The following is a 27,338-nucleotide window of genomic DNA, read 5'->3' on the forward strand; positions in this document are numbered from 1 at the left end:
TGTGAAACATCCTGGATAGGGCATCAGGCTTGGTATTCTTGGAGCCAGGGCGATAAGTAACATGAAAGGAGAACCTGGAGAAAAAGAGGGCCCACCTGGCTTGGCGTGGCTTCAACCTTTTTGCAGACCTCAAATACTCCAGGTTCTTATGATCTGTAAAAATTAAGACTGGATGAGCGGCACCCTCTAGCAGATAGCGCCACTCCTCCAACGCTGATTTGATAGCCAATAACTCTCTGTCACCTATATCGTAATTTCTCTCTGCCGTGGACTATTTACGAGAGAAGAAGGCCACAGGATATAACAGGGCCTTAGTTCCCTGTCTTTGGGACAACACTGCCCCTACTGCAATTTCGGATGCGTCCACCTCTAGTACAAATGGCAGAGAGGAATCTGGATGTTTTAGCACGGAAGCAGAAGTAAAAAGGCCTTTGAGAGTCTCGAAAGCCTTTTGAGCCTCAGCAGACCAGTGGAAACGTGTACCCTGTTTAGTTAGCTGTGTGATGGGTGTGATGATGGCTGAAAACCCCATAATAAATTTACGGTAAAAATTAGCGAATCCAACGAATCGCTGGATCCCCTTCTTATCTGTCGGGACTGGCCAGTCTAGCACTGCAGTGACCTTTTGAGGGTCCATCTTAATGCCCTTGCTGGAAATGATTAACCCCAAAAATAGAATACTTTCTTGTTCAAATTCACATTTCTCAGCTTTTGCATATAGACCGTGTTGTCGAAGCAGGCCCAACACACTTCTGACGTGCCTGCGATGGGATTCAAGGGAACAAGAAAAAATTAGTATGTCGTCTAAATAGACGATAACAAACAGATCTAGAAAGTCTCGTAAAACATCATTGATGAAGTACTGGAATGTAGCAGGGGCATTGCACAGACCGAACGGCATCACAAGGTATTCAAAATGTCCATAACGGGTACGAAAGGCGGTCTTCCATTTGTCTCCGTCCCTAATACGAACCAAATTGTAGGCTCCGCGGAGGTCAAGCTTAGTGAATATGGTAGCTGTCCCAAGTCTTTGGAACAACTCTGGTACCAGGGGAAGAGGGTAACGGTTCTTTACAGTGATTTTGTTCAGCTCGCGGTAATCTACACATGGTCTGAGGGTCTTGTCTTTCTTTTGTACGAAGAAGATACCTGCACCTGCTGGAGACGTGGATGGACGAATGAAGCCTTTCTTAAGATTCTCATCAATATATTCTTTTAAAGCCCCTTGTTCCACTTCCGTCAAAGGAAATATTCTTCCAAAAGGTATCTCAGCACCGGGGAGTAATTCGATAGGACAGTCATAGGCCTGGTGAGGGGGTAAGACCTCTGCCCCCTGCTTGCTGAATACATCTAAGAAATCATGATATGCAGAAGGGATGGAAAGGTGTAGACTAGGATCTGTGTTCAAACAGAGCAGGGTAGGGTTCTCCTGAGTGTTCTGAAGTCTACAAGACTGTTGGCAATATGGGGAAGAAAAGGTAACTTCACCTGTGATCCAATTAATGTCAGGATTGTGGGCCTGTAACCATGGCATGCCGAGGATTATGGGGAACAGAGGTGAAGCGATGATATCTAGGCGTAACAGTTCTTGATGAGAATTGGAGATGGAGACGGGTATTGGAACAGTCTCTTGGGTAACAGGCCCAGACTTAATGGCTGTTCCATCAGCTAGATGGATGAAAAGTCCATGGGCTTTAGGCAACAGAGGTATCCGGTGTTGGGTAGCAAAAAGAGAATCCATGAAACAACTGCAAGCTCCAGAGTCAATAATGGCGGTTATTTGCAGAGTCTCTCCTGGAAGCTGTAACAGGAGAGAGAGAGCAAGGTGAGTAGTGTTCTTAACCAGAGGTGCAACATAGTAAGTGGACAGGGATAGGCACTTACGGAGTTTAAGGGGACAGTTCCTGACATAGTGCCCAGGTTCCCCACAATACAGGCACAGATTATTCACTCGACGACGTTGTCGTTCTTCCTGGGTAAGAGAAGGCCGCAGAACCCCTAATTGCATTGGCTCAGGTGGGTTAAACGCAGAGATTGGTGGTGCTGGTGACATATGATGGGGAACTTTAGGGGTAACCCAAGTTGGGCGAGAAGTTCCCATAGCTCTCTCAGTCCTACGTTCTCTTAGACGTCGATCGATCTGGATGGTTAGATCGATCAATGCATTCAAAGTCTGTGGGGTACCCACCCTGGCCAATTCATCCTTCAGAGAGTCAGAAAGTCCCATTCGAAACTGATAGCGGAGAGCCGCATCATTCCAATTTGTGTCCGCACTCCATTTTCTGAATTCCGCCACATAGTCCTCTGCAGCCCTGCGACCCTGCTGAAGGGTGTGCAAAGCCGCTTCTGCAGTCACGGACAGCTGGGGGTCATCATACGGCTGACCTAGTGCGTCAAAGAAGGTGGAGAGATTAGTCAGGGATACGTCCTTTTGCTCCAAGAGGCGGTGGGCCCAGGTTTGGGGGTCACCAGAAAGCAGAGAGATTATGAGCCCACCTTAGTAGCCTCCAGGGAAAAGGTACGTGGCTGAAGAGCAAAGAACAATTCACAGGAGTTGCGGAAAGCCCTGAATTTGAGGCGATCTCCGGAGAAACGTTCAGGCGTCGGGACCTTGGGTTCTGGAGGGAGCATCACCACTGTTGAGGAAGGCCCGACTGAAGGAGCAGGAGCGGAAGGAGCTCCCTGAGCCCCAATGAGATTAGACAAGGTTAACACTCGTTCCTCCAGCCTGGTGTATCCTTGCTGTAGATTCTTGACTGCTTCAGTCAATCCTGCCAGGTGTGCACACAGTTCCTCCATGGGAGATGTTCCCTGCTCAGACTCAGACATGGCTGTCTGCTACTGTCACATACCTGGTAGGTTTTGAGCCCGAAGTGCAGAGAAGGACCTCCCTTACAGCTCCCACTCCTGTTCCTCTGGAATGGAGACAGAAGGCCAGGAGTGAGGAGTGGTATGGGTGCCTGGCAGAATCGACAGTCACCGGAAGTTCAGGAGTGGTGGCACCCTCTGGATCCAGAAGCTGAAGAGAAAGCTGGAATGCAGAGAGGACCCGGAGCCACAGCAGGTAAGGAAGCAGGTAAGTAAGCAGGACTGGAACCAGGAACAAAGCAGCAGGTAGTAGCCTGGAACGCTGGACTGGAACCAGGAACAAAGCAGCAGGTAGTAGCCTGGAACGCTGGACCGGAACCAGGAACAAAGCAGCAGGTAGTAGCCTGGAACGCTGGACTGGAACCAGGAACAAAGCAGCAGGTAGTAGCCTGGAACGCTGGACTGGAACCTGGAACAAGGCAGCAGGTAGTAGACTGGAACGCTGGACTGGAACCAGGAACAAGGCAGCAGGTAGTAGACTGGAACGCTGGACTGGAACCAGGAACAAGGCAGCAGGCAGTAGACTGGAACGCTGGACTGGAACCAGGAACAAGGCAGCAGGTAGTATCCTGGAACGCTGGGCTGGAACCTGGAACAAAGCAGCAGGTAGTAGCCTGAACGCTGGACCGGAACCAGGAACAAAGCAGCAGGTAGTAGACTGGAACGCTGGACTGGAACCAGAAACAAAGCAGCAGGTAGTAGCCTGGAATGCTGGACTGGAACCTGGAACAAGGCAGCAGGTAGTAGACTGGAACGCTGGACTGGAACCAGGAACAAGGCAGCAGGTAGTAGACTGGAACGCTGGACTGGAACCAGGAACAAGGCAGCAGGCAGTAGACTGGAACGCTGGACTGTAACCAGGAACAAGGCAGCAGGTAGTAGCCTGGAACGCTGGGCTGGAACCTGGAACAAGGCAGCAGGTAGTAGACTGGAACGCTGGACTGGAACCAGGAACAAGGCAGCAGGTAGTAGACTGGAACGCTGGACTGGAACCAGGAACTAGGCAGCAGGTAGCAGACTGGATACAGGTATCAGACTGAGGGATGGTCAAACAAGCCGGAGGTCGGTATCGGTCGATCAGCAGAGGTACCAGGGACAACACAGAGGGATGGTCAGGCAAGCCAAGAGGGTCTGGTGCAGGCGGAAAGCAGGATGGTCTAACAGGAAGCCGGGTCAGATAGCAGAGTACACAGGTCAGATCAGGTTAAGGCACACGGAACGCTGTAGAGCAGACAGCGGGGATAGAGTGTGACAGGCCGGTTTAAATAGCCCGCCTGGCACTAGCGGGAGTGCGCGTGCCCGTGCGTGACAGCACCCGTGAACGCGCGCGCATGCGCAGTGGAACCCGCGGCCGTGTCCCCCTGCGTCTGGATCGCTGATTACTGGCAGGATCTTCATGACACCAGGACAAGAGTCCCACTGCCAATGGTGGTACATACACTGGTAATACCTTTAAGGTCTGGTTCTCCCTAATTTGACACTTTTTCCCTGTTTAGGATTCTGCCACATCTGTTGCAAAGAATCCATAAGGTGGTAACACTGATATTAGTGTTGGTCGAATTAGCCCAGGAGGGCTTGGTACGCAGACATAGCAGGTCTTGCGGGGGTTACTCCTTTGGACACTCCCGGTTCAGAGGGATATGATGGTCTTGAGTCCTGTATCTCAGCACTGTTGAGCCCCTGGAAGCCAGCTTCAGCGAACTTCAATTACAGGACTTACAAATAGTGGCACCCGCAGAAATATGTGGGGGGGGGAGGTTTTTCTCTTTATTTCTCCAATCGGTAGATGGCCTTAAGTACCGTTAAGGGTCAGGGTTCATCCCTATCCTTTTTTTTTTTCATACCTCATACAGTATGTAACTTGGACAGTGCTGCCTGTCAGGCCATTCTTGTGTCCTTGGGACTTGAATTGGTCTTGACTGTCCTTGCAAAGGCCACTTTTTGAACCAATCGGGGGATTCTGTTGGTCCTTTTATCTCAGAAGGTGGCTTCTTGGATTTCTATCACTTCACGAAGTGGAGTGTCAGTATTGGCGGCTCTTTGATGCAAGGAGCCATTCTTGGTCTCACATCACAAGGTGATGTTGCGTCCTCATCCATTTTTCTTACTTAAAGCGCTTTCCAGTGTTTCACTTGAATCAGGACTGTGTCTTGACTTTTATATTCCTCCTAAATCCACAATCGGCAGGAGAAAGATCGCTACCTACTCTAGAGGTAGTTCAGATGCTCAGGGTCTACTTGAATTGTTGTCACAAGTCAGGAATCCTGGTTGGGCTGCCAGAAGAGCCCAGGAAGGGCAAGCGGCATCCAGGTCAAATATTTAGCAGTGGATCTGTCAGTTTATCAATGATGCCTATGGTTTAAATGGCAAAAAACGTATTTTTTTCCTGGGGAGAGATTCTCTGCCAGATGTGGGAGTATCTTGGGCCATCCATCATTGGATGTCGGTGGCCCAGGGGTACAAGACCACTATTTGGTCTTTGGTTTATACATCTACAGGGTTTTTACCAGGTCAGTGTCAGTCACATAGAAAATACTGCCTTTGGCCTCAGCGTATTACAAATAACGGAGTAGGTCCTCCTTTGGTGGCTGTTTCTATAATAGTGTCTCCCTACCCTCAGGGGCATTGCTTTAAGACATCCCAGATAGTCATTATTATGGTGCTCTGTGTCCCGTGATGTATGCTAAAGAAAAATGGAGTTTTAATACAGCTTACCTGTAAAATCTTTTTCTTGGAGTACATCATGGGACACAGAGGTCCCTACCCTTTTTTCTGGGATCTTCATTGCTTGCTACAAAAACTGAGGTACTTCCTGTATAGGAGGGGTTATATGGGGGCTACTTTCTTTCTATCGGTTGCCAGTGTCCAATCACCTAAAGGTAGCATATAACCCAGACAGTCATTATTATATTGCTCTGTGTCCCGTGATGTACTCCAAGAAAAGGATTTTACAGGTAAGCTGTATTAAAAATCTATTTTTTTGGTCTCATCACTCCAAATGACTTTGTGCCAGAAGGTTTGAGGCTGGTCTCTGTGCTGTTTGGCGTATTGTAAGTGGGATACTTTGTGGCATTTGCATAGTAATGGCTTTCTTCTGGCAACTCGACCATGCAGCCCATCTTTCTTCAAGTGCCTCCTTATTGTGCATCTTAAAACAGCCACACCATGTGTTTTCAGGGTCCTGTATTTCACCTGAAGCTATTTGTGGGTTTTTCTTTGCATCCCAGACAATTTTCCTGCCAGTTGTGGCTGAAATTTTAGTTGGTCTACCTGACAGTGGTTTAGTTTCAACAGAACCCCTCATTTTCCACTTCTTGATTAGAGTTTGACTCTGCTGATTGGCATTCTTGATTCCTTGGATATCTTTTATATCCCTTTCCTGTTTTATACAGTTCCAACTACCTTTTCCCACAGATCCTTTGACAATTCTTTTGCTTTCCCCATGACTCAGAATCCAGAAACGTCAGCTCAGCACTGAATGAAAGATGTCAGGAGTTCAGAAACGCATTGGCCCTTTATACACTAATTACAAGCGAACAGATCACAGGCGAGGATGGTTACCTTTAATAGCCATTCAAAGGGGCACGGCTTGGCGCATGGAGAGATAGGACGCGTGACTGCACGGCTCCCGCTCCGGTCCTTCTCTCACCCAGCAGCACCGCAGACAGAACTCGCCCAGCTTACCTTATGAGCAGGAGGGACAGCAGGAACACCCCCGCACTCTGGGGACCCAAAAGCCAGAGAAATAGGCAGTTATTTCCCCAGGAAGGGACCGGATCCCAGGACCACGCCGGCCTCCAAGATGGCGGCTGCACATGCAGCATCTCGGGTACAGGCCGTGCGTCCTTCTCACTCTCCCGAGACCTCAGACCTGGATCTCATTCACCTCAGAAGCCCTTCTCTTTCCCCACACAGCCGGGATATGGAGGCTTACATAAAAGCCCTCCCCACAAAGCAGGACATAGAATCCTACATAAGCAGGCTGGAGAGGTCATATAGGAGAGAGATTATTGACCTCCGCAATGATATAGGCCACCGCATGGAGGACATTGAAAACACTGTGGAGGAGTCCATCACTAAAATCTCTGAGCATGAGAGTATCCTGCAAGAACACACAAACCAAATCCAACAGTTGTACGGTCTGTACGACCAAGAGAACAGAAGCCATCACAATAACATTTACATACGCGGCTTACCAGAGTCTGTGGAAAATAAGAATCTTGCAATGCCAGCCGCCGCCACATTTGATCAACTTTTGAACAAGCCCAAAGATGCACCGATCAAAATTGACTGAATGCACAGGTCCCTGGGACCCCGCAACCCAAATCCTGCTTTTCCCAGAGATGTCATATGCAGGATACATTTTTTTCAATGTGAAAGCAGACATAATGCAAGCAGCCCGCTCAAACGGAAACTATTCTGTTCAATGATTCCCCTATCATGCTACTAACTGATTTGCCCAGACAGACCCTACTTATGCGGAAAGCCCTGAAACCAGTCACGGATGCTCTACAATCCAGACAGATCAAGTATAGATGGGGATTCCCATTCCAACTCTCCACATCCCACACAGCAAATCAGCTGTCTTCCGCACCCTCGGCCACCTTGCTAACTTCCTAGGGTCCTTTGAACTACCACAAGTATGGGTGCCGGACTGGTCCCTTCGACCTGCAGCCCCCGGCCTTCCTCTTTTCTCTGGATGGGAAACATACTCTAAGAAGAAGCGCTCCCGCTCACGCACTTCCATATCTCCGGCTGGATGATGCCCCGCACACCTCACTGGCCGGTGAGAGTTCTGTCCTTTCTTCATTTTGGGACCTGGAGCCCCGGTAGAGGCGGATGACCCCCTTTGTTGATCATACCTCCCGAAAGCCCCGGAAATGGATGTCCTAATGGCTAAGTTGCAAAGGAAATGCATGTTATAAGTGTTATAAGTATGATAGTTAGCTAGTTATATGTTATCCATGAACGATCCATCTATTGACTAATCTTTCATTCCTTCAGTGGTGCTGCATAACTGGTTTCCACTTGTTCTGTTTAGCTTTTGACCGGGGCGGGATGCCCCAAGTCAGTTTTGCCACATTTCCCACGTTAGGGTTTGCAGAGTCTTTACTGCCTCTGTAGAGTTTACTCTAGTTCTACTTTGTAGTACCCATTATCTTTACCCCAAAATGGACCCTAGAATGAGCAGCTCCCCCACTGAACGTTCAGCCATACAGAACCAGGACAAGCACTACACTGCTCCCCACCGCACCCTCTCTAGGACCACATTGCACTAGAATTGTACATTGCTCAGCTACAACTGCAACCAACCTGGTGCATGAACCCTCTCCCCCTATCTTGCCCTCTCTCTTTTTACCTCCCCTCCACCCCTCCTTCCACCCCAGCTATGAATTATGCCATTAAGCCACATCACGCTACTTCACGTGATGTGGCTTAATGGCATAACAACATACAGCTCCCCGCTCCACCCCCCCCCCATGGCTTCCACCTTAGTGTTTAAGATATCCTCGCTGAATTGCAGAGGATTTAACACTCCTGAAAAACGCAGACAAATACTACACCACCTCCACAAATCTAAAACACAGATACTTCTAGTTCAAAAAACTAATTTTCACTCTGACACAATTCCACGACTACCTGACAAACCCTTCATGACTTGGTACCATAGCACAAACCCTATAGCCAGAACGAAGGGTGTCTCGGTGGCCTTCCATTGCTCCTTTACCCCAGAGGTGCTCGACTCAGAGATAGAGCCTGGGGGGGCTTTTTGTTTTTGAAATTACAATACCAGCAGACGATTTTCACAGTTGCTAATGTTTATCTCCCTAACCAGGAGCAGCTCCACTTCCTTTCCTCTGTGACAGTCCACCTGAAAGCCTTTGGGACCCTCAACCTAATCCTAGGAGGTGACCTCAATGTCCCCCTCATCCCGAGACTGGATTCCTCCACTGGTAAGTCACACATTTCCCCCACCACACTAATCAAAATATGCTCCACCCAGCGGACCTCTCCCTGGTGGACGCATGGAGACTTCTACACCCCTCTGACAGAGACTACACATACTACTCCCCTGCACACAGGTCCTATAGCAGGATAGACTATATCTTTCTCTCACAATCCCTACTGGACCTCAACCCCACTAGCACGATCGGACTGAAACTATGGTCGGACCACACTCCAATACACATCACCATAGGTAGACTACTGCAACGTGCACGTAGAACCACCTGGAACACTGAATGGCAATCTACTCACCAACACAGCATGCACTGCAGCAGTTACTAAAGCCATCACGGCTCCCCTCCAATCCCACACCAGACCTCTGCCATGAATAAATGGGAAACACTGAAGTGCGTTCTAAGGGGGATCTTTATTCAACACAGCACTAGACTGAAACGAGCTTGCACGGAAGACATAACTCGCCTCTTCACTCTAATCGCCTCTCTCGAATCAATGCACAAGCGCACACTAGACCCCAAGACATTAGCCGAACTATCAAATGCGCGTAGAGATCTCCTACACCTTTTTACGGAACGCTCACTGACCGCCCGAAACAAAGGGAGCCATATCTACTACTCCCAGGCTAATAAATGCGGGATACATTTAGCTTGGGTTATACACCCCAGACAACACAGACAAAATATACCTCACATTATCTAAACATCCAACCAAAAACTACATAAGAACTCAAAGATTTGTCTCCGAATTCAAGGAATACTACTCCTCACTTTACGACCTTCCCCCTCCCCTGGCACTGAGTGCTTCATCCACCCCCGTCCCCTCAGACCTACAACAATACGTACATGACACAGCTCTCCCCAGGATCCCCCCATCTGATGTAGACAGCCTCGAACAACCTTTCACCCCCTCAGACTTTCTGACCACGATTAAAGGGCTTAAGAATGACAAAAGACAGGCCCGGACAAGTATACCCCCTGGTTCTATAAAATGTTCGCTCACCAGCTGGCCCGATCATGGCGCGAGCATTTGAGGAGGTGGATGTAAATCACCCACTCTCACCACAACTTCTCCAGGCTCAGATAGTGGTACTGCCCAAACCCGGAAAAGACTACTCACAATGCGGAAATTACAGACACATATCTCTATTGAATGTTGATCGTAAACTCTTTTCAAAAATCATAGTGAACCGCCTAGCCCCCCTACTCCCCTCCCTTGTTCACAGTGACCAGGTTGGTTTCATCCCGGGCCGGGAGGCTAGAGACAACACCACAAAAGCTCTGCATCTCATATCTTACGCTCAGCGCCAGAATATCCCCGCATGCTTATTGGCATGTGACGCCAAAAAAGCATTCGCTAAAGTCAGTTTTCCCTTTCTACAAGCATCCCTTCAACAGAGAGGCCTAGGCCTGAAATTATTGAACAAAATTATGTCCCTATATACCAACCCCTCAGCGAAAGTAGCAGCCAATGGGGAGTCTTCGAAAGCCTTTGAGATTAGGAACGGCACAAGACAGGGGTGCCCGCTGTCCCCACTCCTGTTTGCGATTACTGTTGACCATCTACAGTATCTCACAAAAGTGAGTACACCCCTCACATTTTTGTAAATATTTTATTATAGCTTTTCATGTGACAACACTGAAGAAATGACACTTTGCTACAATGTAAAGTAGTGAGTATACAGCTTGTATAACAGTGTAAATTTGCTGTCCCCTCAAAATAACTCAACACACAGCCATTAATGTCTAAACCACTGGCAACAAAAGTGAGTACACCCCTAAGTGAAAATGTCCAAATTGGGCTCAATTAGCCATTTTCCCTCCCCGGGGTCATATGACTCGTTAGTGTTACAAGGTCTCAGGTGCGAATGGGGAGTAGGTGTGTTAAATTTGGGTGTTATACTGGTCACTAGAAGTTCAACATGGCACCTCATGGTAAAGAACTCTCTTAAGATCTGAAAAAAAGAATTGTTGCTCTACATAAAGATGGCCTAGGCTATAAGAAGATTGCCAAGACCCTGAAACTCAGCTGCAGCATGGTGGCCGAGACCATACAGCGGTTTAACAGGACAGGTTCCACTCAGAACAGGCCTCGCCGTGGTCGACCAAAGAAGTTGAGTGCACGTGCTCAGCGTCATATCCAGAGGTCGTCTTTGGGAAATAGACATATGAGTGCTGCCAGCATTGCTGCAGAGGTTGAAGGGGTGGTGGGTTAGCCAGTGCTCAGACCATATGCCGCACACTGCATCAAATTGGTCTGCATGGCTGTCATCCAAAGGCTGTCTTTAGGTCGTCCAAGATCTAAAGATGATGCACAAGAAAGCCAGCAACAGTTTGCTGAAGAAAAGCAGACTAAGTGATTACTGGAACCATGTCCTGTGTTCTGATGAGACCAAGATAAACTTATTTGGTTCAGATGGTGTCAAGCGTGTGTGGCAGCAACCAGGTGAGGAGTACAAAGAAAAGTGTGTCTTGCCTACAGTCAACCATGGTGGTGAGAGTGTCATGGTCTGGGGCTGCATGAGTGCTGCCGGCACTGGGGACCTGCAGTTAATTGAGGGAACCATGAATGCCAACATGTACTGTGACATACTGAAGCAGAGCATGATCCCCTCCCTTCGGAGACTGGGCCGCAGGGCAGTGTTCCAACATGATAATGACCCCAAACACACCTCCAAGACAACCACTGCCTTGCTAAAGAAGCTGAGGGTAAAGGTGATGGACTGGCCAAGCATGTCTCCAGACCTACACCCTAATGAGCATTTGTGGGGCATCCTCAAACGGAAGGCGGAAGAGCCTTCCATGATGTCGCCATGGAGGACTGGAAGAGGACTCCAGTGGCAACCTGTAAAGCTCTGGTGAACCCATGCCCAAGAGGGTTAAGGCAGTGCTGGAAAATAATTGTGGCCACACAAAATATTCACACTTTAGGTCCAATTATTACATTTTCACTTAGGGGTGTGCTCACTATTGTTGCCAGCGGTTTAGACATTGATGGCTGTGTGTTGTTGGGTTATTGTGAGGGGACAGCAAATTTACACTGTTATACAAGCTGTACACTCACTACTTTAGATTGTAGCAAAGTACCATTTCTTCAGTGTTGTCACGTGAAAAGATATAATAAAATATTTACAAAAATGTGAGGGGTTTACTCACTTTTGTGAGATACTGTAGCTCAAGCCATACGTAGTAATGACACTATCCACGGGATCCCCACCCCCGGAAGCCCTGAATATAAATCCCTCACCCCGACAAACGTATCCATAATTCAGCGGCAATTCCCTTTTCACTGGTAATCACGATCAATTAAATACCTAGGGACAGAGATCCCTCGGGACTCTCACGACATATATGCCTACAGTCTCTTAATGACTCAAATTTGACGCTCACTGGAATCATGGCATCACCTCAAACTCTCTTGGTTTGGCCGAATGAATGTCCTCAAGATGGATATTCTCCCCAAATTATTATATCTATTTTAAGCCCTCCCCAACGCCTTCTTTCAGACGCTCCACTCCCTAGCGATCAAGTTCATCTGGCAACACCATCCCTCCAGACTTAAACATAAAATACAATGTGCCCCCAAAACTAGAGGGGGCATTGGCCTTCCAGACTTTCAACTATACAACTATTCAACTATACTATACTCAGCCATAATATCAAGACTTCTCAAATGGTTCCCCCGACCCCCGATTAAACCGTCCACGGTTATTGAGCAAGACATGGCACGAGTAGATCTTCGGGCTCTATTATGGGAATATAACGCTAAATTACACACAATGAATGGAATATCCCATCTAACGCTGGCGGCACTCTCCCTATGGAATGGTACACAAACCACCTACGCCCTGTCCACAGACCCTAGCCCGTTGTCCCCCCTATTTGATAACCCGGCACGCCTGACTTACAACACTTCTTGTGGTTCTTATACAAGAGCGCAATGGCCCACCACATGACTGTTTGTCCACCCCACCACAGGCCAATTCCGATCGCAACCAGACCATCAATCCCCCACCTCGATTGACTGGCTATCCATGTTGTCTCTGTCGCAACTCAACAAAACACTTCACATCTCGGGACAGATCCATAGACTCACAATATTTGAGGATATGTGTAGTTTCTCTCAGACCCCCAAATACCCTCTCTCTTTGATATATAAAGACATACTGTCCTATAAATACAACACACCCCATAACTTCACGCAAAGGTGGTCCAGGGATCTGGGCATGGAGATACCCCCGGAACAATAGTACACTTTATTCACACTCACACACAAATCGTGTATCTCCGGGTTCTCACAAGAGAAGAATTATAAACTCTTTTCTCGGTGGTACAGGGATCCAGTCACGGTACATAAAATGTACCCCAACACTACAGGCATTTGCTGGTGCTGTCACAGAGGAAAAGGCTCTTACATCCACGTGTGGTGAGAGTGCGACCAATTTCGTCCTCTTTGGGACAAGGTTTTTGACATATACAACAATTTATACAATGTCTCTCTCACCCCCTCCCCTAAGGTGGCCCTTTTATCCATCCTACCAGGCCCCATTAACTCTCACAAACAATGTCTCCTCAGATTCTTTGTATCTGCAGCCCTCCATGTCTTATCGCAACATTGGAAAACAGAAATCATCCCCTCCATTAACAGATGGATAGACATTCTCAATGACACCATGCTCACGGAGGAGTTACAGGCAAAGACGAAGGACACTTGGGATAAACACAAACAATTACGATGCTCACCCTCGGACCTCCTCCTCAACAGAATTTTTGCCTGAGGAATAGGTCCAATCTCATACGGTTATATGTGGTATGACTTTGCTTACCCCCCATTGGGGACACCGATACACTTGAATCACCAATGAAGGTGGCTATGATACCCCCCCAGGGCTTAAAATACCGGACATCAGGATGTTTCTAGACCTGTAGTGCTGGGTTCCCCCCCCCCCCCCGTTCTACCTCCCTCTGTTCCCGCTTCTATACCCACCCTCATATGACTGTCAGCTCATGTGTCATATATCATATGCAATGTTTTGTATGTCGGGCGGTAGGTGAATACCCTCCCTCCCCCTTTTTTCTTCATTCTGTATCCCCCTTTTGTTCCTGTTTTTTTCTTTTTAAAATCAATAAAAACATATTCAACCTTAATAGCCATCCAAACCCCTTTATGTCAACTTCTGTGCGTGTTATCAGGCCAAAATCACCAGGGTATGTAAACTTTTGATCAGGGTCATTTGGGTAGTTTCTATTGCCATTATGATTTAAAAAGAGTAAACACAGTTGATTGATAATAAATGGCTTCAGCCAAACACTAACCATGAGTGAAAGAAAAGTTTTTGTGTTATCATTCATATCCTCAGAAAAATGGCCAAGAAATCATAAATTCTGCCCAGGTATGTAAACTTATGAGCACAACTGTGTGTTTTTGTGTGTATATATATATATGTGTGTGTGTGATTCTGCGCAGCACGGCCGCCCTGTAGCAGTAAATCTGCTATGGTTAGGTGCTAAAATATAAGTCGGTCTACTAAGCCACAGTTGTCTTTGATTAAAAAATCTCAACAAATACATTTTTTAATGTACACGTTGTGTTTTGCTTAGTGTTGTGATAAAAAAAGCTTAGTGCTTTAAAAGAGAGGGAGACCAACATGCCAACGCAAAGTAAATACATTTATTTCTAGGTTGTTTCCCATAGAGAACTGAAAGTGAATCGCAGAATATATTTACAAGAAGACACCGTGATTGTCAAGCAATGATTAGCTTTGCATAAACATTAAAGTGGAAGTAAACCCAATGTCATCCTTTCTAAACTACTGCCATAGGGGTTATCTATAAGGATATACATGCCTCCTGCATGTATCTTTACCTGTCAAATGTCTCCCCTCTGTCTGTTGTTAGACCCGAAAAACTGCATATTCTGTGGGTGGGTCTGTTGTCTGGAGCTCGGTGGGTGGAGTTGTGATGTCAGTAGACTCCCCGCCCACCCCCTACACTCCCCTTGTCAATAGGCATTTTCTCCTGTGTATTTCTTACACTGAACTTCTGCTATGATCTCTAACATCCAGTGAAAATACAGGAAAGCCACATGACTTCAGCATGCCAAATCATGCTGAGGTGTGGAACAGCCAATCCTTACAGAGCTGCTGAAGAAAGGAGTGGGGGTGGGAATTAAAAAATAATGCCTGTGTCTTAGGCTAGTGCACGAAATATGTAAATCACCTGTCACTCACAGCAAGGGGGAGGATTTGACAAAGTTTTTCTCGGTTTGTCAAGTTTTATCTCACTGAACAATAAAAGAGGATTGCTCAGAGCTGGATTAACTCTGTGTGGCAAGACTGGGCTCAAATGATAGGAAATCTTATACTCTACATTATGACATCAAAAAAAAAAAAAATTGGGGGTTACATCCACTTTAAAGTGTCATTAAAGCGGAGTTTTGCCTAAGAAGAAAAATTCAGCAGCTACAAATTCTGCAGCTGCTGACTTTTAACATAAGGACACTTACCTGTCCAGGGTGCCCGCGATGTCCTCACCCGAAGCCCACCCGTCCCTTGGCTCCGGGTGGTGGCACCGCCATCTTAAGTAAGAGAATTAGGAAGTGAAGCCTTGCGGCTTCACAGCCTGGTTCCCTACTGCGCATATGCGAGTCGCACTACGCGTTCTGAGTGGTCCCTGCTGTCTTCTGGGACCTGTATGTCTCCCAGAAGACAGCAGGGGAGACGGAGGAGGGGCCGGACATGGCATAGATCGCCGTGGATACTGCCGCAATCTTTCGCCGGAAGTGGGAGCAAATACTTGTATTACACAGTAAGGATGAGCTCCGGCGTGTTCGCACAACCAACGTGCAGAGCCTGCCAGGAAATCGGCACTACGCTGCACTAATCACAGGCAGTAAGACATTTCCCAATCTCTGCAGCTGCGAATCGGCACAATGTCTCACTGCCTGTGATTAGCGCTGTGCCGACTTCCTGGCGGGCTCTGCACGTGGGTTGTGCGAACACGCCGGAGCTCATCCTTATTAGACAGGTATCTGCTCCCCCCTCCCACTGAAAGGTGTGGAATGTGACACCGGAGGGGGGGATCCGAACAGCAGAAGTTCCATTTTTGGGTGGAACTCCGCTTTAAACCCACATCATAAAAAACTATCAATAACTGAGAATGATCTCAAAATCATCCTAAATTGTTCTTAAAGAGGTTGTAAAGGCAGAAGGTTTTTTAAATAATTCTATGCATTAGAGCAGAGTTCCATCCAAAAGTGGAACTTCCGCTTTAAGTACTCCTTGCCCCCTGACATGCCACATTTGGCATGTAATTTTTTTTGGGGGGGGGGGGGTGTACCTACTTTAGAGTGGGACTTCCTGTCCCACTTCGTCCTTCCTACTCTTGGCCGCCTAGGCGACGCCCCCTCTTCCCCAAGGCGGCCCCTCCCTCTCTGCAATCTTCTGGACCACGTCACAGGTCCCAGAAGATTTCCTGGCCACTAGTAGAGCGCAGCATGATTCGCGCATTCGCAGTACGCGCCCGTCCGTGAAGCTGAAAGCTGTCACGGCTGGGTGCCCACAGTTGCTAGGACGGCGTCGGCAGAAAGGAGGGAGAGAGGAGCGAGGCTCTGGGCGCCCGCATCGCAGGACCGTGGGACAGGTAAGTGTCTGTTTATTAATAGTCAGCAGCTAAACTTTTTGTAGCTGCTGACTTTTAAAAAAACGAAAAAATGTGTGGAACTCCGCTTTAGGTTTAAAAACCTTTTGTGTGTAGCAGCCCCCCCCCCCCCCCAGCAACCCCTAATTACTTACCTGAGCCCCTTCTATCTCCAGCGATGTCCGCAAGTGTCTAAGCCATCCGGGACAATCTTCCTGATTGGCTGAGACACAGCAGTGGCACCATTGGCTCTCACAGTTGTCAATCAAAGTCAGTCAGCCAATCAGGGGAGAGAGGGGGCGGGCCGAGTCAGGGCTCCATGTCTGAATGGATACCTGGAGCTCTGACTTGGCTCGGGTGCCCCCATAGAAAGCTTTTGGCTTAGGGGGCACTCGATAGGAGGGAGGGGCCAGGAGCAGCAACGAGGGAGCCAAGAAGAGGAGGATCAGGGCTGCTCTGTGCAAAACCTCTGCACAGAGGAGGTAAGTATAACAATGTTTTGTTAGTTAAAAAAAAAAAAAAAAACAGACTTTACAATCACTTTAAGTGCAAGCTGAATTAAACTGAAAACAGGCTATATTTGCCCATCAATACAAATGTAAACACTGTCAAAATAGGCCCTTTGAGAATGGAAAGTGAATTGTGTGTGACAATAAGTAATTAAATAATAGGCTATAGTGCAATGACATATGACTTGGCAGATTGATATAAAATATAATTTTCCTTTTGTTTCTTTCTAAGGGTCACTGAAGCAGATATTCTTGTAGCTGTAATTGATGTAAGCAATAGTTCACTCTCTCAAGACTTCATTTTGGCCCAACTGCATAACATGAGCTTCCGTGTACACGAGGATGGTCCAAGGAGTGTCATTGTAGTACTGAACAAAATAGATCTGCTGAGCCAAGACAATTTGTCTACTGTGCAAGAGCTATGCCGACAGCATGGACTGCCACCAATATGTCTGTTGTCCTGCCATACAGATGAAGGGATTGGTGACTTCTTAAGAATCCTCAGACAGACTTTAGAAACCATGTAAGTGAAATGTTGAAGCCTAAACATACAGTTCTTCTTGGTGCACTTGTGTGTAGAAAGAGACTAGGACAGACAATGTTTATGTGCTTTTTTTTTTAACAGATTGCACATATTAATGCAGATATTTAAAGCGGAACTCCACCCAGAAGGGAAAGTTCTGCTTTAAGCATTCCCCCCTCCTCTCCTATGCCAAATTTGCCATGTCTTTTTTTTTTGGGGGGGGGCAGGTACTTAGTTTTGACAGGTACCTGCTCCCACTTCCGCTCAGATCGCCTAGGCTGGAGCAAGGAGTAAGGTAGGTATTTGTACTTTTGTGCTTATTCCAGTCTCCCTGGACAAAATTTATAATTTAACCCATTTTTTGGGGTAGGGGGGCACAGCATGGTTACATTTACAACAGCTTTTTGTTGAGCTATAAGCCTGTTACAGAGTGACATTGCTCTGTGTCTATCTTCCATGGGGAGTACAAGTGGCGTACTAACATATGCTGATCTGGTCTGGTGTTGTCACCATTAGGAAACTTTCGCTAAGGAATACCATACAGCCATCACTAGAGTACAAGCATGTAGACAGTAAATGCTTTCAAAGAGGCTGCAGGAAATCTGCAGTGCTAGTATGCAATAAGGAATGGTGAAAACAATCATTTTATTAAAGTGGTTCTAAAATCAAAACTTTTTTACCTTAATGCATTCTCTGCATTAAGGTAAAAAGACATTCCAATACCTGTTCCCCCCTACCTCAGCCCTAAACACCTGAGTCCTTTCGATCAAGAGCTGTGCCCATCTGCAGCAGCAATGCTCTATCTTTCTGGTCTCACAGAAGACACAGAGGGCACCGAGAGCCATAGGCTGCTGCTGATGTCAGTCAAATCCTGTGAGGGGGGAGCGGGGGGCGTGGCCAAGGGCACTGTGTATGTCTATGGATGCACACACACGAGTGTTCCCACACAGTTGCACCAATTGCACACTGCTTGCTATGGGAGCACCCGCAGGAAAGGAGGAACAGAGAGTGCTGTTAGGGGACTCCAAAAGGAGGTAAGAGACCGCTCTGTGCAATATAGTTGCACAGAGCAGACAAGTATAACATCTTTTTTTATTCTAGAAAAAACAAACATAGACTTTAATATATTTTTAGGTAAGAATAATGTGAATAGCTTCTGATACACATTACTTCTAAATAAGTGCAACAATGTAATACCCTTCCTCTCTGTATTTATTATTTTCTGTTTCCTTTCAGCTATGGTGACCCTCTTCAGGGAATTCCAACAATAACTCAGGCTCGTCACAGGTTTCATCTCACTAAATGCCTACATGCACTGAGACGCTATGATGTCTATCGGCAACAAGATTTGGTTTTGGTTGCAGAAGAACTGCGTATTGCCCACAGACAGCTCGGCACTATCACAGGAAGGGTAGGGGCGGAAGAAATTCTGGATATTATATTTTTGGATTTCTGCATTGGAAAGTGACTACCCACTTTATTTGTGTCACATTGACATATGATGTATCCTTTCAAACTTTTTTTGGACCACCAGAATACATCATCTACCGACCTGTTCTGAAGCAAGCTGCTTTTCTTTACCTTTACCCTAATGGATTCTTTTGTATGTATATTGTATGGCTTCATGTATATTTTTAGTCACCTAATGAACAATTTGCCAATTGCTACTTGGAATACAAAAAGCATAACCAGTTACAACATTTCATGCAGTTACTTTGATATGATTAAAATGTTTATATAGCCCAAACTTTTTTTTATGCTTTGGGTAGAGTTTGGAAGGGTTGGAACACCTGTCAAGTTTTTTTTTTTATTGCTGTTTACCACTGGGGAGTTTCAACCTCTTTACTTTTCCTGTTGGCTATTGTCATCAAAATGGAAATGATGGGACATCAAAAGGTTTATAGTTGTCCCTTGAACATTAATAGGAAGTATTCCAATGAGGTCACTTGTTCTGGTGACAGATGTTTAATATTGGAACTCCCCTCCCTCCTGTTCAGTCTCCATGACAGGAAGTGAAGGAAAATCTGCCCAACAGCACACAGACAGCAAAAATAAAGTAATGGTATTTAACACTTTCCTAATCTATCAAACACTCAAAACATTTTGGTTATACATATGCTTTGACCACTTGCTTACTGGGCACCTAAACCCCCCTCCTGCCCAGACCAATTTTCAGCTTTTAACGCTGTCACTCTTTGAATGACAATTGCGCGGTCATACAACACTGTACCCATATTAAATTTTCATAATTTTTTTCCCACAAATAGAGATTTCTTTTGGTGGTACTTGATCACCTCTGGGTTTTTTATTTTTTATTAAAAAAAATTTAAAAAGACCAAATGTTAAAAAAAAAATACAAAACCGTTTTACGTTTTGTTAATAAATCTTACAAACAGGTAGTTTTCTCCTTCATTGATGTACGCTGATAAAGCTGCACTGATGGGCACTGATAGGTTGCGTTGATGGGCACTGATAAGCTGCATTAATGGGCACTGATAAGGTGACACTGGTGGGCACTAATAAGGCGGCACTGGTGGGCACTGATGAGGTGGCACTGGTGGGCACTGATGAGGTGGCACTGGTGGGCACTGATGGGTGGCATTGGTGGGCACTGATGGGTGGCACTGATGGGCGGCACTGAAGGGCATTGATAGGTGGCACCGAAGGGCACTAATAGGTGGCACTGATAGGTGGCACTAATGGGTGGCAGTGATGGGCACTGATCGGCACTGGTAGGTGACACTGATAGGCAGCACTGCTAGGTGGCACTGATTTGCACCACTGGTGGGCATTGATAGTTGGCACTTGTGGGCACTGATAGGTGGCACTGATTGGTGGCACTTAGGTACTGTGGGCACTGATTGGTGGGCACTGATTGTGGCACTGGCAGGCAGTACTGGTGGGCACATATGAGGCTCTTCCTCTTTGGGACCGATGTCCCTTTAAACAGAAGCTGTCAGCGTGAGAAGAAAAAAAAAAGATTACCTGTCCTCTGTTTACATCACATGATCAGCTGTCATTGGCTGACAGCTAATCATGTGGTAAGGGGGCGGGATCGGCCCCTTACTCGGATCTGTGATCACCCGAGTCTCATTGACTCGGGTGATCACAGCATGCGCCGCACACGCCTTTCAGGGGGCCGTGGTGAGCCTGCAAAGGAGAGGATGTCAATAGACGTACTCCCGGCAAAGCAGATCCGTGCTGTAGCAGTCATTCGGCTATAGCGCAGATCTGAAGCAGTTGAATGTAGTGTGATCATTTATGGGCTTTTGGGTCTGGAACTGATTACTTATGTTTACATTAAATCCTTTGCTTAGTCTGTGAACCACCATGCTTATGATAGTTTATGTTATGTTGAATGCAGATTGTAATACTTGTACACCACAATGGGTATCTCTAAAACACAGGTCTTAAAAAAGCATACAGCTGCACAGCTGTTCATCCATGTGTCCATTTAAATTTTCTGCAAACCTGTTATGTGTAGTCAGAGGCAGCATTTACCATAGGCCACCTCTCTGCCATTGGCTGAGAGCGCTGATCAGGAGTCGGTTGGCTGCTAGTTTTCCAGCATGCACGTCCGACAGACCGACATACACACGGGGAGAATGACAGACGTGTGAAACAAATACAATAGTGAACAGAAGTGATAAGTCATGTTATTATTAATATATTAACTATAATTGTGTAAGGGTTAATTATATTTGCATCAATTTGATTTAAAAAAAATAAAATAAAATAAAGGGGGAAAATGTCTTTGGGCTCCATATACGGTTCATCATTTTATCTTCGTAATTATGCTTCTGTTAACTTATAAACAAACCATTTGTCTTTGAAAATAATTTGCACAGTTTAAAGAGTACATGGATCATTTAGCAAAAGGGTACTCTAGTGTTCAAAGATACCTATTTTCCAGATGGTCTTCCCATGTAACAAGTTTGCTCCAGTGGTTCCAGGAATCTCATAGTTTAATAATTCCTTTATGTAATGTCACTGATAAATCTGTTCCAAGAACTCTTTATACCTTACTGTGATAATGATACTGTGACATACAAGGACATTGTAACTGTCACTCTATGCTTTCATTGGAATCTTCCTTTTTATAGCAAACAATAGCAAAGTAAATATTTTTCTATGCACAAGAGAGGTTGTCCAAATCCTGTATGCTCTAGGGAGATGGGAGGAAGTACTACTTTACACAATGGGTGGTGGATTTATAAAATAGATTTCCTGCAAAAGTGATATGCCGAAAGTACATTTAAAATAAACTGACCAGGGTTATATTAAGGAAATCAAGAATATGGTTAGAATCGTAAAAAGCAAATATCAGAATATATTTTTTAATGCTATTGTGCTGCACGCATAATGTGCTTTTCAGCGCACTGACTACATATTTGCACATAATCTGTCTTCATGCTGTGTTACTTCCCTTTAGAACTTACTAAATACCTCTATTGTTAATGGGCAGCGTAATCTGAGAAAGGTCAGACCTAAGACATATACAAAACAAAAGAACGTATGTCCTATTTTTAAAATGCCTTAAAAGCCATAGCACATTCCTGGAATGAAAGTTTAAACTATTCCGGAAGCTGTGTTTTTCATGTTATGATTTTTCCACAGTCTAGTAGACAGTAACATCTGGTAATGTTGTCTTTTTTTATGTTCATTGATTTATGTTTGTGGCATGAAATTGAGGTAGGCTGTACACAAGTACTATGTAACGCTGTAGTATGACATCCAAACACTTGATCTACATTAATATAAGCACATTTTAAAAGAATCTCATTCTTTTTTTTTTTCTTTTAACCTTAATTTAGAACATACAGTACATTGTTGGTACATTTTAATTTATCTGTGTTTATAATATACTGTACAATCTACATTTGTAAAATGTTAGCCATTTTTGTTGCACCAACACCACAAAGCAGCCATCTTTCCATATACCAAACTGCACCTGAAGGGCCTAAAAATTTCTGGAACTAAATAATTTAGAGTGATGAGACCAAAATATGGTCACAACCATAAGTACTGTTTGGAAAGGAGTCATCATGGCCTGCAAAGAGAAATACAATACCTCTACTGTAAAACATGAAGGTGGATCTCTCAAGGTTTGGGTGTATGAGCTACAGAGAAACAAAGAATTTGGTCAAAATTGATGGCAAGATGCATTCATCCTATTATCCGAAAATACTGGAAGAAATTTGCATTCATCAGCCTGGAAGCTGCGCATGGGGACACTTGGGCACTTCATGACCATGATCTGATACATAAGATTAATGCTGGCCATACACTAGACGAAAAATCGAACATACATTTGTGAGAGCAAACGATCATGCCATCAGGTAATGACTGATTTTCGAACAATAAATTGTTTACGGACATCAATTTATCGTTTTTTCATGTGGTTTTTGCATATAAAAAGGAAGTGACAAAATGTATTTGACCTCTGCACCCTGGCTTCCTGTGGTTTATGTATACGCCCAGAGGCGCAACATGCGTTCGTCAGAAGGAACCTTGTGCATAGTGAGCATCTCTACTGCATCACCTACATCAGCACCACCTTCAATATGGATGTGGATGAGAGGACATTGCCATAGTAATGCTTGGAGTGATGGCTATACAGAAAGCAGAGGAGCCCAGAAGCAAAAGGCAAAGGTTATGGAGTAAAATGTGGCTGAAGAACCGTGATAACTTCCCTCATATGAGATTGGTTCAAGAGCTCAAGGAAAACAATCCCGATGATTATCAGAACTATCTGAGGATGCCTGATGAGTCCTTTCAGCTGCTCCTGAGTTAAGTGTCACCCCTCATAACAAAAAAGGACACAGTCTTAAGACCTAGCATCACAGCGGAGCAGAGACTGGTAGCAACACTTTGTTTCCTGGCAACTGGACGAAGTTTTGAAGACCTCAAGTTCACCACTGGAATCTCTGCCCAGTCGTTAGGCCACATCATAACTGAGACCTGCCAAGCCATCATAACAATCATGCACGAATACTTTAAGGTAATGACACAGTGCTTTTATTTTTAACTCTCAAACACTGTACAACAGAGGTTGCTTTGGTAATCTTTGCATTTTGAAGCTCTAAACATAGGAGAAAACTCAAACTAGTTCATAACATGTCAAACTGACACACATAAAATGTTTTAAACCAAATGTATGTTATTCACAAAGATGTGTACTGATAATCATGTCCCCAGTTGTTTTGTGGACGATCCTGCTGTGTGAATGGTACATGCCACTGATGCATTTGTTGAGGTTGTTGAGATGATTGGGTGTGTGTGGTTTGGAGCTCAGCTAAGTGCGTATTTGTGATGAGCTCCCCTCTTAAGCCTTTAAGAAGCCGAAAGAGTAATGGTTCCAGTAATTGTTTTTGGTCTTCTGACATCCGGCGTATTTTCTTGGCAGTAAATGCACCCAGATCATCACATTCATCCCTCTTCTGATTTAACGCGGCAGGTGCTTGTAGTAGAAATTTACCTGTAGACTCTTGCCTCGTCTTTCTCTTTTTGTTCCTGCTTTCTGGTGGTGATGTGACAGTTTGTGATGCATTGCCAAATAGATCCTGTATAATAAATGAAAAAATAAAAATTTATAGATAATTAAGCCTAAAAATGTTTTCAACATATATTATTACCTTTCACAGCTACCGGCATCTGTGGAGGAATGGAAAGCAACAGCTAAACAATTTAACAACTATTGGAATTTCCCTAACTGTGGTGGTTCCATAGACGGGAAGCATGTTCGCATAACGCCCTCAGCAAATCTGGCTCCTTCTATTTTAATTACAAAGACTACTTCAGCATTGTCCTAATGGCAATCGTGAATGCAAAGTATGAGTTTATCTTTGTGGACATTGGCAAAAATGGACAAAATTCAGAAGGGGAAATAATTGAGAAAACTGCATTTCTCATTGTTTAAAAAATGGACTTCTGAATCTACCATCCCAAGAGGACATTGTGAAAGGACTAAACTTCATATTTGTTGCAGATGACGCATTTGAATTATCTGACCATGTGTTGAAACCATTCACCCTTTAAAAACCCTACACCTGATCAAAAAAATCTTTAATTACAGGTTATGTCGTGCTAGACGAGTTGTAGAAAATGCATTTGGTATTATGGCCAAGCGCTTTCGTATCTTCCATGCTGCAATAAATGTAGCCCCCCCCCAAAAAATTGACACTATAGTTCATTGTTGCTGTGTGTTGCATAATTTCTTAAGGCGTACTACCTCCACCTACATGCCACAATCCATGGTGGACCGGGAAGATACTCTGTCTGGGGATGTCATGCCTGGAGAGTGGCATAATGATACTGAAGGACCTGGCCCGTGCCCCACCACGTCTCTCTGGTCAACTAGCCCGTTAGAATCGCCTGGATTATATGCAATATTTTCTGGGTCATGGAGCAGTAGATTGGCAAAATAACCTCTAAATGGTATATGCAAATTTGATTGTCTGCATTTAGCGACTATTTCAGTACTAACCACAGGTGTCATGTTATTTTTGCCTTAAGAAATCAAATGTACAAAGGTACTGTTAACTTTTGGCCTTCCAAATTTTAATGTGTGGTGTAATTTTGTATGACTTTTATTATCTTTAATCTAGATTTTCTTATCTGTACATATAAAAGTGTATAATAAAAACCTATATGATTACTTACCTGACTGTCTGCCATTTCCTCTAATGTTCCATTTTTTTCATCTCCTGAAATATTTCCACTGATACTGTCTAAACTTGACGCAGAGGGTCGTGCTTCCTCCTGGTCAGTCAGAAAAGGGAGACTCTCAAAATACCACAGGCGTGGCACGTATACTTGATCTGCACCAGAACTTTTGGAAACATTCATTTTATTCAATTCTTTTTTGAATATAATACGCAGATTTGCTATTTTTTTGGTCACATAGGATATATCTGCTTTGGCATACACAACAGTGCATAGTTCCGCTAATTTAGTATACGCTTCATTACACCTAAGACAGTCTGAAAAGTCTTTGGAGCGTACTTTCCATAGACATGGAAGGTCTCGGTACATTTCAATGAATTGGGGCAGGAAATGTTGTGAGGTAAATTTGTCCACCATTGCTCCTGAAATAAGAAACAACGCATCATTGTACAGTTGCCAAACTACACCAAACAATTAATACCCTAAAACTATTGTACTGGTCTGTTTACTTTCAGTTGTTACGAATCTTCTGTGGATTGGTCCGTGTAATCGTTCGTGATAACGTTCTGTATGATGGGTCGGCGTGTACCGTGGTGCTCTATGGAAGTTTCCAAGCTCCGCCTCTCTTCTTCATGCGGTGCCATCTTTAGCAGCAGAACGATGGCTGAAGAAAAGGAGAATGCCGTTCCCAAACGAATAAGCCGGCACAGGGTGAAAAAAGCAACACCTATGTCCCTGGATGAGGTGAAAACTATGGTGAAGATTCTTGATAAAAATGATTGATGGGATGCTCTACAACTACCCCAGGCCTAATACAAGAAAAGACACCATCATGGAGAAGGTTGTCCATGTGATTGAGAAGAGGTATGGTGTGGAGCGAACAAAGGACCAGCTGCGCAAGAGATGGTCTGACTTGAAGCATAGGGAGGAGGCTCAGTTGCAGAAAATACATAGAATGATCAAAAAAGGTATTTTAGAATATTTTCTGCCATTTCTGCTCTTTCAGCTAGGCATGCAATACATCTAGTCTTCTCTGCAATGTCTTCATTAATGCAAACCATATTATTTAGCATGCATGCTTCTGTGATTACATTATTATGTACAAGAATACTGTACTGTGCTGTAGGAAAGGTGTTCTTTTTTAATATGTGTAAACTTCCATTTTAGCCACATTTTAAAAATGTACACTTTTCAGGACTCTACCCATATTGTGTGCTTGAATTTTTAAAGGCCAATGTTTCATGATTTTCTATTATCTTAAACCTAGAAAGACACAAGAATGCACTTTGATACCAGAACTGCGACAACAGGAATTGCTATCATTCAGGTTGATAACACAGCTTCAGCTACTGCTACAGGACCTGATGGTGATGCAGAACCATGCCACACTATATCAGATGTTGAAGCAGAGTATGCACAGCATTCCTCTGATAACATCACAAGCAGCAAAGGTAAGTCACTACACATACACTTTAAAGCGGGGTTCCGGCCGGGAAAAAAAAAATTTAAAAGTCAGCAGCTACAAACACTGTAGCTGCTGACTTTAAATAAGCACACTTACCTGTCCTGGGTGCCCACGATGTCAGCCGCCCGGGGTCGACCCGTCCCTCGGCTCTCGGGTCCCGGCACCGCCATCTTAACTAAGGGAAACAGGCAGTGGAGCCTTACGGCTTCACTGCCCGTTTCCTACTGCGCATGCGCGAGTCGCGCAGCGCTTTGTGAATGGGATGCGATGTGTTGTGGGACACACACATTTCCCATAACACACCGCGCCCCATTCCCCAGAAGACAACGCGGGGAGGAGAAGACTGAAGATCGCTGCGGCGTAGGAAGAGGCAGATTAGGAAGATTGCCTAGCAACAGCCATTTCAGGTGAGTCAAAAAAAAAATTTTTTTTTCTTCAATTTTTTTAGGAATTTTTTTATGCAATTTTTTTTTTTTTTTTTTTTTTTTTTTAGGGTGGACCTCCACATTAACATCAACTACATTTAAAACACATTTTCCAGCACGTCATCTGTCTGAGGAACAGGGATTACATTTCCTCACTGCCCAAAGATTGGTAGCTGATCTTTTGAAGTGCTCATCAGAGTTAGAGAAATCCAAAGATCACTTGACCTCTGTTCCACAAAGTTTTATGTTTGTAGTTGACACCAGGCCCGGACTGGCCATAGGGCA

The 27,338-nt window shown here is 45.1% G+C and overlaps 1 protein-coding gene across 3 annotated transcripts in view; it reads left to right on the forward strand.

The window, feature by feature from the left end:
• The window catches only part of GTPBP3 (GTP binding protein 3, mitochondrial), a 134,940-nt gene extending 109,781 nt beyond the window's left edge, over window positions 1-25,159 (forward strand). For 2 of the 3 annotated variants that reach the window (XM_073592205.1, XM_073592212.1), the window contains exons 9-10: window positions 17,208-17,498; window positions 18,735-25,159. In XM_073592205.1, coding sequence (XP_073448306.1) covers window positions 17,208-17,498; window positions 18,735-18,966 — 523 coding nt within the window. In that variant the 3' untranslated portion in view covers window positions 18,967-25,159. The remainder of the gene's footprint in view (window positions 1-17,207; window positions 17,499-18,734) is intronic. The other variant, XM_073592221.1, reaches the window with a different exon arrangement.
• The last annotated feature ends 2,179 nt before the right edge of the window (window positions 25,160-27,338 follow it).

Source organism: Aquarana catesbeiana, linkage group LG01 (assembly GCF_042186555.1).
Source record: "Aquarana catesbeiana isolate 2022-GZ linkage group LG01, ASM4218655v1, whole genome shotgun sequence".
Lineage (NCBI taxonomy): Eukaryota > Metazoa > Chordata > Amphibia > Anura > Ranidae > Aquarana > Aquarana catesbeiana.